Here is an 11,618-nt window from a genome sequence, read left to right as displayed (position 1 = left end):
ATTCTGGAAGGTGAAATTGACCTGGCATTTTAAAATCCACCCTTCCAGACAAAACCTCCACAATCCTTTAATTGCTGTATTCAATGGATTTATCATAGAGCCATTTAGTTTAGTTTAGTTTAGAGATACAGCTCGGAAACAGGCCCTTTCGGCCCACCGGGTCCGCGCCACCCAGCGATCCCCGCACACTAACACTATCCTACACACACTAGGGACAATTTTTACATTTACCAAGCCAATTAATCTACAAACCTGCACGTCTTTGGAGTGTGGGAGAAAACCGGAGATCTCGGAAAGACCCCACGCAGGTCACGGGGAGAACGTACAAACTCCGTACAGACAGCACCCGTAGTCGGGATGGAACCGGGGTCTCCGGCGCGGCATTCACTGTAAGGCAGCAACCCTACCGCTGCGCCACCGTGACCGCCCATTGAGCCATGGAACCAAGCCTTCAGATCCAACACATCCATGCCGACCAATATGCCCCATCTACGCTAGTCCCACATGCCTGTGTTTAGCTTATTTCACTCTAAACCTTTCATAGAAACATAGAAAATAGGTGCAGGAGGAGGCCATTTGGCCCTTCGAGCCAGCACCGCCATTCATTGTGATCATGGCTGATCATCCACAATCAGTAACCCGTGCCTGCCTTCTCCCCATAACCCTTGATTCCGCTAGCCCCTAGAGCTCTATCTAACTCTCTCTTAAATCCATTCAGTGAATCGGCCTCCACTGCCTTCTGTGGCAGAGAATTCCACAAATTCACAACTCTCTGGGTGAAAAAGTTTTTTCTCACCTCAGTTTTAAATGGCCTCCCCTTCATTTTTAGACTGTGTGGCCCCTGGTTCTGGACTCCCCCAACATTGGGAACATTTTTCCTGCATCTAGCTTTCCTATCCATGTACCTGTCCAAGTGTATTTTACAGCACCTGCCTCGACTCCCTCCTAGAGCAGCTTGTTAGCAACTCCCTCAGGAACCCATTACATTTCCCCCCTCTCTCCTTAAACCCATATCCTCTGTTTTTTTGATTTTCCCACAAAAATGATTTCTTAAATCATTCCATAATTAAAACCTGTGTATACATAGAAATAATTGCTATGTATTATTTAATTTATGAAAATATTTATTGACATCAGCCATTAATTGTTTTTTTTGTTTAAGTGTAAGAAGGAACTGCAGATGCTGGTTTAAACCGAAGATAGACACAAAAAGCTGGAGTAACTCAGTGGGGCAGGCAGCATCTCTGGAGAAGGGTCTCGACCCAAAACTTCACCCATTCCTTCTCTCCACAGATGCTACCTGACCTGCTGAGTTACTCCAGCATTTTGTGCCTATCTTTAATTAATTTTTGTTAATTTTTATTAATTTGTTATTAATTTAATAAGTTGTTTATTAAATTTTTCTGTTCAGCTTGAATCTGCATAAGCAGAGAACATGGTACAAGAACAAATCCTTTGGTCCATGCATGGTGTTTCGGCCAAACATCATGCTAAATTAAGCTAATTCCTCTCTCATCATGATCATAAGATTGAGTGATAGGAGCTGAATTCGGTAATTCGGCCCATCTAGTCCACTCCGCCATTCAAACATGGCTGATCTATCTCTCCCTCCTAACCCCATTCTCCTGCCTTCTCCTCATAACCTCCGACACCCGCACTAATCATGAATCTGTCTATCTCTGCCTTAAAAATATCCATTGACTTGGCCTCCACAGCCGTCTGGGGCAAAGAGTTCCACAGATTCACCGCCCTCTGATTAAAGAAATTTCTCCTTATCTCCTTCCTAAAAGAACATCATTTAATTCTGAGGCTATGCCCTCTGGTCCTAGACTCTCCCACTAGTGGAAACATCCTCTCCACATCCACTCTATCCAAGCCTTTCACTATTCTGTACGTTTCAATGAGACCCCCCTCATTCATCTAAACTCCAGCGAGTACAGGCCCAGTGCTGACAAACGCTCACCATATGCCAACCAAATATCTGGGATTCACTTTTTAGAAAACCACCCCTATCAACGGGAATACAATTAACAGGATTCTTTTATTCCTGATTATTGTTGCTATTTGCATATCTTCCATTCAGTTGTCCTAAGTACAGTCTATATCTCTATCTTTCCTCTCCCCTGACTCTCAGTCTGAAGAAGGGTGTCAACCCGAAACGTCACCCATTCCCTCTCTCCCGAGATGCTGCCTACATCTACAACCATCAGACTATTAAACACTACAACCTCCAATAAACTCTGAACTACATAGACTTGGGGGGCATCGGTTTGGTCTTTTTGCACTAGTATTGTTTGTTTGTTTTTTATCTGAATGTATGTGTATATGTGTGTGTGTGTGTGTGTGTGTGTGTGTATATATATATATCTGTGTATATGTATGTACAGTATATGTGTGTTTGTGTATATATAGTGCATATGCATGGATGTGTGCATATACATAACATGGGGCATATGTATGTACGTGTGTGTATATGTGTGTATATATATGGGTGTGTATATGTATATATAGTGTATATGCATGGATGTGTGTATATGTGTATGTACATAACTTTGGGCATATGTTTGTACGTATGTGTATATGTGTGTATATATGTGTATGTACATAACATGGGGCATATATTTGTACGTATGTGTATATGTGTGTATATATGTATATGTACATGACATGGGGCATATGTATGTACGTGTGTGTATATGTGTATATATATATGTGTATATATGTATGTATATGTGTATATATGTATATATAGTGTATATGCATGGATGTGTGTATATGTGTATGTAAATAACATGGGGCATATGTTTATACGTATGTATATGTGTGTGTATATATAGCACTCACACACGCAATGTACATGTATATAGATATATAATGTACATGTATGTGCATGGTATATATACAGTATGTGCATGTATGTATGTGTGTTTATATGTATATATACTCACATATACACTATATTGTATATGTGTATATATATATCATGTGTATTTGTGTGTGCATATACATTATATTACATATATATATATACACATACACACAAATACAGGTATATCTATATCTCTCTTACATGTGTGTGTGTGTGTGTGTGTGTGTGTATATATATATATATAAATAATATGGGTCTGAAGAAGGGTCTCGACCCGAAACGTCACCCATTCCTTCTCTCCTGAGATGCTGCCTGACCTGCTGAGTTACTCCAGCATTTTGTGAATAAATACCTTCGATTCGTACCAGCATCTGCAGTTATTTTCTTATACTAAATAATATGGGGTGTGTGTATAAATGTGTACATAAGTGTGTGTTAGTATATTTTCTTATACTAAATAATATGGGGTGTGTGTGTATAAGTGTGTGTATATGTATGTGTACACACACTGAACGTTTTTTTCTGGTTTATTACATTATTTACAGTGCACTATGTTCACATATTGTGTTGTGCTGCTGTAAGTAAGAACGTCATTGTTCTATCTGGGACACACGACGATAAAACACACTTGACTCTTGTCTATTGACCCGCTGAGTTAGTCCAACATTTTATAGTGCGGGGAAAGAAATGCAGACGCTGGTTTAAATCGAAGATAGACACAGAGTGCTGGAGTAACTCAGCGGGTCGGGCAGCATCTGTGGAGAGAAGGAATGGGTGGCGTTTCGGGTCGAGACCCTTCTTCAGATTTTTTCATTGCGTCTGTCTTTTCGGTTTTAAACCAGCCTGTGCAATTTTTAGTTCCTCCCCTTCGCACTGAATTATTCTTGTCTGGCTGCAGAGTTGGAAGGTGTGTGTGTGTGTATCAGCTCATCAGTGTGTAGTTGTGGGATACAGAGACACAGAGAGAGAGCAGCGAGCGCTTCACCCTCGGTGTCACGGCGAGGTTGTGGTCAGTCTGAAGAAGTGGTCTCCGACATCCATCTGTCCATCCCCCTCCACAGCTGCTGCCTGACCCGCCGAGTTCCTCCAGCACTTTGTGGTTTTGGCCCCCAATGGGTCCAGCATCAGCAGTTGTTCGCGTCTGACTTGGTGGCTTCCAACCATCCTGAAGGACACCAGGACTTTATTGGGACTGAGACACACACAGAGGAGCTCTGAAAAGACAAGCACTACTGTACTTCAAAGCTCCAGGAAGACAAGGAATACTTCAACCCGCGGTGAGTAGACTCCTGTGGTACCCACGGTTTAGATTGCAATAATCTGTCATGTACTCTGTAGATAGACAGAGAGTGCTGGAGTAACTCAGCGGGTCAGGCAGCATCTGTGGAGAACATGGATAGGTGACGTTTCACAGAGTGCTGGAGTAACTCGATTTATTCACAAAATGCTGGAGTAACTCAGCAGGTCAGGCAGCATCTCGGGAGAGAAGGAATGGGTGACGTTTCGGGTCGAGACCCTTCTTCAGGAGGTAGTTGAGGCTGGGACTATCCCACCATGTACCATGGACAGGTACATGGATAGGACAGGTTTGGAGGGTTATGGACCAAGCGTAGGCAAATGGGACTAGGGTAGCTGGGACATTGTTGGCCAGTGTGGGCGAGTTGGGCCGAAGGGCCTGTTTCCACAACTGTATCAATCTACGACTCCATGACCAGAAACATCGTCCATTCCTCCCCCTCCACAGATGCCACTGAGTTACTCCAGCACTTTGCGTCGATCCGCACTGAAGATGACACATTTTGCCCCCTTTCCCGACAATATTTTCACAGCAATTTGGAAGTTGCGTTTTACAAATGAATAATATTGTGAAACATTGTGAGATGATGTTATTTTACAAACAACAACATCCAAATTAGGTTCCGAATTACCTCCTATTATCTGGCAATACTCCACAGTACTTTGCTAAAATAAAAGTTGTGTTTAACAAACCAACCCTTCCACATTACTGTGAAATGCTGTGATGCTGTGAAATGCTAACTCAGCGGGTCAGGCAGCATCTGTGGAGAACATGGAAAGGTGATGTTTCACAGAGTGCTGGAGTAACTCAGCAGGTCAGGCAGCATCTGTGGAGAGAAGGAATGGTTGAGACCCTTCTTCAGACTGCATAGACGTTGCCCACGTACTCATTCACCTCTGTAACACGACAGCAGAAATATCCAACCTCTCTCGTCCTTTATTTTTCTTACTGAGCTTCTGATTTTAATAATGCACGTTTCTCTTGAGGGTTCTATCTTATTTTCTGCCGTGAAACGAGAGTGAAATTCCCTCATGCGCCCCGAAGTTGCGTCTCCGGTTCCTATAACGTTGCAATATTTCACGGTCGTTTGGAATTGTTGCTTGTAAAACAAACATCATCTCACAATATTTTCACCAGTAATTTGGAAATGGCCGTTTGTAAAATAATATTATCTCACAGTATTTGACAGTAATTCGGATTTTTTTTGTTTTGTAAAACAATATTATCTCACAGCATTTCACAGTAATGTGGAAGGGTTGGTTTGTTAAACACAACTTTTATGTTAGGAAAGTACTGTGGAGTATTGCCAGATAATAGGAGGTAATTCGGAACCTAATTTGGATGTTGTTGTTTGTAAAATAACATCATCTCACAATGTTTCAAAAAATATTATTCATTTGTAAAACGCAACTTCCAAATTGCTGTGAAAATATTGTCGGGAAAGGGGGCAAAATGTGTCATCTTCAGTGCGGATAGACGCAAAGTGCTGGAGTAACTCAATGGCATCTGTGGAGGGGGAGGAATGGACGATGTTTCTGGTCATGGAGTCATAGATTGATACAGTTGTGGAAACAGGCCCTTCGGCCCAACTCGCCCACACCGGCCAACAATGTCCCAGCTACCCTAGTCCCACTTGCCCGCGCTTGGTCCATAACCCTCCAAACCCATCCTATCCATGTACCTGTCCAACTGTTTCTTAAACGGTGGGATAGTCCCAGCCTCATCTACCTCCTCTGGCAGCTCGTTCCATACACCCACCACCCTCTGTGTGAAAATGTCACCCCTCGGATTCCTATTAAATCTTTTCCCCTTCACCTTGAACCAATGTCCTCTGGTCCTCGATTCCCCGACTCTGGACAAGAGACTCTGTGCGTCTACACGATCTATTCCTCTCATGATTTTGTACACCTCTATAAGATCTCCCCTCATCCTCCTGCGCTCCATGGAATAGAGACCCAGCCTGCTCAACCTCTCCCTGTAGCTCACACCCTCTAGTCCTGGCAACATCCTCGTAAATCTTCTCTGGACCCTTTTGTGATCTTGTTATCACCATGCTTGTTGTATGGGGAGTATGGGGAGTCAGGGGGTACGGGGAGAAGGCAGGAACGGGGTACTGATTGAGAATGATCATCCATGATCACATTGAATGGCGGTGCTGGCTCGAAGGGCCGAATGGCCTCCTCCTGCACCTATTGTCTATTGAGGGCTGGCAGCGTAGGTTTACTAAGTTAATTCCCGGAATGGCGGGACTGTCATATGTTGAAAGACTGGAGCGACTAGGCTTGTATACACTGGAATTTAGAAGGATGAGAGGGGATCTAATCGAAACGTGTAAGATTATTAAGGAGTTGGACACGTTAGAGGCAGGAAACATGTTCCCAATGTTGGGGGAGTCCAGAACCAGGGGCCACAATTTAAGAATAAGGGGTAGGCCATTTAGAACTGTGATGAGGAAAAACGTTTTCAGTCAGAGAGTTGTGAATCTGTGGAATTTTCTGCCTCAGAAGGCAGTGGAGGCCAATTCTCTGAATACATTCAAGAGAGAGCTAGATAGAGCTCTTAAGGATAGCGGAGTCAGGGGGTATGGGGAGAAGGCAGGAACGGGGTACTGATTGAGAATGATCAGCCATGATCACATTGAATGGCGGTGCTGGCCCGAAGGGCCGAATGGCCTACTCCTGCACCTATTGTCTATCGTCCATTGTACACGTTCACCGTTGTTGACTCTTGCAGGGCGTCTGGGGTATGGATGTGGTGCTGATCGAGGGACTGCTGGAGGATTGCAGCGAGGTAGGTTCTCCAGACAACCTGACCCAACCTCTCCACCGAACCCTCTGCAACTCGACCTCCCCTCGGCAGCACCTGTCCGCCAACGGCAGCGGGCCAGAGGACCACTGGGACAGGGGGGACTACCTCCTCCAGCACCTGGGACCCCGAACGTGGGCATTCTTCACCCCCGCCTGCAGCATCTATCTCGGCATCTTCGTGGTGGGCTCCATCGGCAACGCCCTGACTTGCTTCGTGATCGCCAGGCACAAGGTGATGAGGACCCCGACCAACTACTACCTGTTCAGCCTGGCGGTGGCCGACCTGCTGGTGCTGGTGGTCGGGATGCCCCTGGAGGTGTACGAGATGTGGAGGAACTACCCCTTCCTCTTCGGCCGGGCCGGCTGCTACTTCAAGACGTTCCTCTTCGAGACGGTCTGCTTCGCCTCGGTGCTGAACGTGACGGCCCTCAGCGTGGAGCGGTACATCGCCGTGCTCCACCCGCTGAAGGCCAAGTACATCGTGACCAGGTCCCACGCCAGGCGGGTGATCGCCGCGCTGTGGGCTCTGTCTTGCGCCCTCGCCATCCCCAACACCAGCCTGCACGGCATCCACTACCTGCAGACCCGGGCCGGCGAGCCCATCCCCGAGTCGGCTCTGTGCGTCCTGCTGCGGCCCCTCTGGCTCTACCACCTGGTCATCCAGACCACAGCCCTGGTCTTCTACCTGCTGCCCATGGTCACCCTCAGCGCCCTGCACCTGCTGATCGGCCTGCAGCTCCGGCGAGACAGGGCATTCTCCCAGGGCCGGCTGGAGTCTGGAGCCGGCAGCTACCAGGCAGCCCGACACCAGGAGGAGAAGGTGCAGAATCGGCAGATCACCAAGATGCTGTGTAAGTCCCACACTGACTGCACCTCAATACAGTCACCATTCAGCTCAGACGCGCACAAACGGCTGGAGTAAGACAATAACTGCAGATCCTGGTACAAACCAAAGGTATTTATTTCACAGAGTGCTGGAGTAACTCAGCGGGTCAGGCAGCATCTGTGGAGAACATGGATAGGTGGCGTTTGCTTCGACCTCTTACTTGCCTGGCGTTGTCCCGCCCCCACCTCTCTTTCCAGCTTTCCCCGTCCACCCCCACTCCATCAGTCTGAAGAAGGGTCCCAACCTGAAACACCACCTGTCCATTCTCTCTACAGATGCTGCCCGACCCACTGAGTTCCTCCAGAACTTCGCTTGGTTTAGTTTAGTTTAGTGTAGAGATACGGTGTGGAAACAGGACCTGCCGCCCATCGAGTCCACGCCGACCAGTTAACGTTAACCCAGTTTTGCATCCTACACCTGAGGGGAAATTACACAGAAGCCAATTAACCTGTACGTTTTAACCTGTACGTTTTAACCTGTACGTTTTAACCTGTACGTTTTAACCTGTACGTTTTAACCTGTACGTTTTTAGAATGTGGGAGAACACCAGAGGACCCGGAGAAAACGCACGCAGTCACGGAGACAACGTGCAAACTCCACACAGACAGCACCCGTGGCACGCCCTGGCGGTCCGTGTTACCACCTGACGGCGGGAGCGGTCCCCAGTGGAGGTCTCTCTATAAGGGGGTCCTCCCCCTTTACATCGGGGACCTGGGGTGGAGAGTGTTGCATAAGGCTGTGGCCTGTAACAGTTACTTGAGCCGGTTCACGGTCTCGTCTGCCGCCTGTCGCTTCTGCGGCGAGGAGGAGACCGTGTACCATTTGTATACAGAGTGCGTGAGGTTACAGCCCCTGTTCCAGTATCTGAAGGGGCTGCTCCTCAAGTTCTGGCTCCATTTTAGCCCCACGCTTTTAATTTTTGGGCACCCGGTACAGAGGGGGGAGGGTCAGGAGGGAGGAGGGGGTCTCCCTGTCGGTCTGCTCCTGGGCCTGGCCAAGATGGCCATCCGCGGGTCCAGGCAGCGGGCAGTCGACGGCCTCACAGAAGTCGGCTGCCTACCCCTGTTCCGGGCTTACGTCCGTGCCCGCGTGTCCCTGGAGAGGGAACACGCGGTGTCCACGGGGACTCTGGAGGCCTTCCGGGAACGCTGGTCGACGCGGGGGGTTGAATGTATTGTTGACAGAGATGGCGGGATTTTAATGTGATAATTGTTTAATTTTTAAACTGCCGATACAGGCGGCTTTTGTTTGATCACATTTTGCTTAGTATGTTTGTATGGTTTTCTTTGGAATAAAACTTTTATATATTAAAAAAAAATAAAAAAAATAAAAAAAAATTGGTCAGGATCGAACCTGGGTCTCTGACGCTGTCCTTTGCATAGAAAGGAACTGCAGATGCTGGTTTATACCGGTGATAGACACAAAGTACTGGAGTAACGCAGCGGGTCAGGCAGCATCTCGGACTGACCTGAAAAGTCATCCATTCTTTTCCTCCACAGATGCTGCCTGACCCGCTGAGTTACTCCAGCACTCTGTGAAACGTCACCTATCCATGTTCTCCACAGATGCTGCCTGACCCACTGAGTTACTCCAGCACTCTGTGTCTACCTCCTCACCGCCCTTTGTGTTTGGCTCAAGATTCCACAGTTTCCATTTAGATTAGTTTAGTTTAGAGATACAGCGCGGAAACAGGCCCTTCGGCCCACCGGGTCCGACCGGCGATCCCTGCACACTAATACTATCCCACACACACTAGGGACAATTTTTTACCATTTACCAAGCCAATTAACCTACAAACCTGCACGTCATTTGGGGTGTGGGAGGAAACCGAAGATCTTGAAGAAAGTCACGGGGAGAACGGAGGTGGAGGGGAGGAGGGAGGGAGGGAGGGAGGGAGGGGGGGCAGGTGGAGGGAGGGAGGTGGAGGGGAGGGAGGGAGGGTGGGGAGGTGGGGGGGGAGGGAGGGGGGGCAGGTGGAGGGAGGGAGGTGGAGGGGAGGGAGGGAGGGAGGGGGGGCAGGTGGAGGGAGGGAGGTGGAGGGGAGGGAGGGAGGGTGGGGAGGTGGGGGGGGGAGGGAGGGGGGGCAGGTGGAGGGAGGGAGGTGGAGGGGAGGGAGGGAGGGTGGGGAGGGGGGGCAGGTGGAGGGAGGGAGGTGGAGGGGAGGGAGGGAGGGTGGGGAGGTGGAGGGGAGGGAGGGAGGGAGGGTGGGGAGGTGGGGGGGGAGGGAGGGGGGGGCAGGTGGAGGGAGGGAGGTGGAGGGGAGGGAGGGAGGGTGGGGAGGTGGAGGGGAGGGAGGGAGGGAGGGTGGGGAGGTGGGGGGGGAGGGAGGGGGGGGCAGGTGGAGGGAGGGAGGGAGGTGGGGGGGAGGTGGAGGGGAGGGAGGGTGGGGAGGAGGGGGAGGGGGCAGGAGGAGGGGGAGGGGAGGGAGGGAGGGAGGGGGGAGGAAGGTGGATAAGGGGGGTTGAGGGGGATGGAGAGGGGGATGGAGAGGGGGAAGTGGGGAGGGGAGGGGAAAGAGGAGGGGGAGGGGAGGGGGAGGGGAGTAGGGGTGTGGGGGGTAGGAGAGGGTGCTGCACCAATGCAGGAGAGGTTTGGGCCCAACGGGTCCACTTGGTCTGGTAATTTACATTAGACGTTGAGTTGTGGCAATGAAGGACTGCAGCACCTGTGATGTGTTTTCCTGTCTCCTCTTGTTTCCCGCAGTTGTCCTGGTGTTTGTGTTTGGAGTATGCTGGGCACCGTTCCACACCGACCGCCTGCTGTGGATCCACATCGCCTACCGGGACGGGCAGATGCTCTCCCTCTACCAGTTCGTCCACGTGGTCTCGGGCGTGTTTTTCTACCTGAGCTCTGCCGTCAACCCTGTCCTCTACAACCTCCTGTCCACCCGCTTCAGGGAGATGTCCAAGGAGGTGATGTGCGGCCATCAGTCCCGGCGCTTCAAGGCTGCCTGGTGCTCGGCCAGTGTGGCCCCGGGCAACGACCCACAGCACGGTGTTGGAGACCACCTCCTGCAACGGGACCCCCATGCTGGACGCAGACGTCTGAGTCGCCCCGTGAGCGTGGAGACCCACCTCGAGGGCACTTCGCCCATCTGTGCCCAGCGACCTTTAATTTCTTTGGCCGAGCACTTCAACTCCCCCTCCCATTCCCAGTCTGATCTTTCTGTCATGGGCCTCCTCCAGTGCCATAGTGAGGCCCACTGGAAATTGGAGGAACAGCACCTCATATTTCACCTGGGCAGTTTGCAGCCCAGTGGTATGAACATCGACTTCTCCAACTTTAGATAGTTCCTCTGTCCCTCCCTTCCCCTCCCCCTTCCCAGATCTCCCTCTATCTTCCTGTCTCCACCTATATCCTTCCTTTGTCCCGCCCCCCCTGACATCAGTCTGAAGAAGGATCTCGACCCGAAACGTCACCAATTCCTTCTCTCCCGAGATGCTGCCTGACCTGCTGAGTTACTCCAGCATTTTGTGAATAAATTGACCTTTAATTCCACCTGGACAGTCCAAGACAAGGTGGCACGGCGGTAGAGTTGCTGCCTCACAGCAAATGTGGCGCCGGAGACCCAGGTTCCATCCCGACTACGGGCGCTGTCTGTACGGAGTTTGTACGTTCTCCCCGTGACCTGCGTGGGTTTTAGACAATAGACAATAGACAATAGACAATAGACAATAGGTGCAGAAGGAGGCCACTCGGCCCTTCGAGCCAGCACCGCCATTCAATGTGATCATGGCTGATCATTCACAATCAGTACCC

At 49.7% G+C, this 11,618-nt stretch overlaps 1 protein-coding gene across 1 annotated transcript; it reads left to right on the top strand.

Moving 5' to 3' along the window:
- Positions 1 to 3,793: 3,793 nt before the first annotated feature.
- nmur1a (neuromedin U receptor 1a) lies at positions 3,794 to 11,381 on the top strand. The gene is made up of 3 exons (XM_078410087.1): positions 3,794 to 4,146; positions 6,900 to 7,824; positions 10,563 to 11,381. The coding sequence occupies exons 2-3, from the start codon at positions 6,912 to 6,914 to the stop codon at positions 11,147 to 11,149; spliced, it is 1,500 nt and encodes a 499-aa protein (XP_078266213.1). The 5' UTR covers positions 3,794 to 4,146; positions 6,900 to 6,911; the 3' UTR covers positions 11,150 to 11,381.
- The last annotated feature ends 237 nt before the right edge of the window (positions 11,382 to 11,618 follow it).

This window comes from Rhinoraja longicauda, chromosome 13 (genome assembly GCF_053455715.1).
Source record: "Rhinoraja longicauda isolate Sanriku21f chromosome 13, sRhiLon1.1, whole genome shotgun sequence".
Classification (NCBI taxonomy): Eukaryota; Metazoa; Chordata; class Chondrichthyes; order Rajiformes; family Arhynchobatidae; genus Rhinoraja; species Rhinoraja longicauda.
The sequence above is the reverse complement of the archived record's forward strand: the minus strand, read 5'-3'. Positions and strand labels throughout refer to the sequence as shown.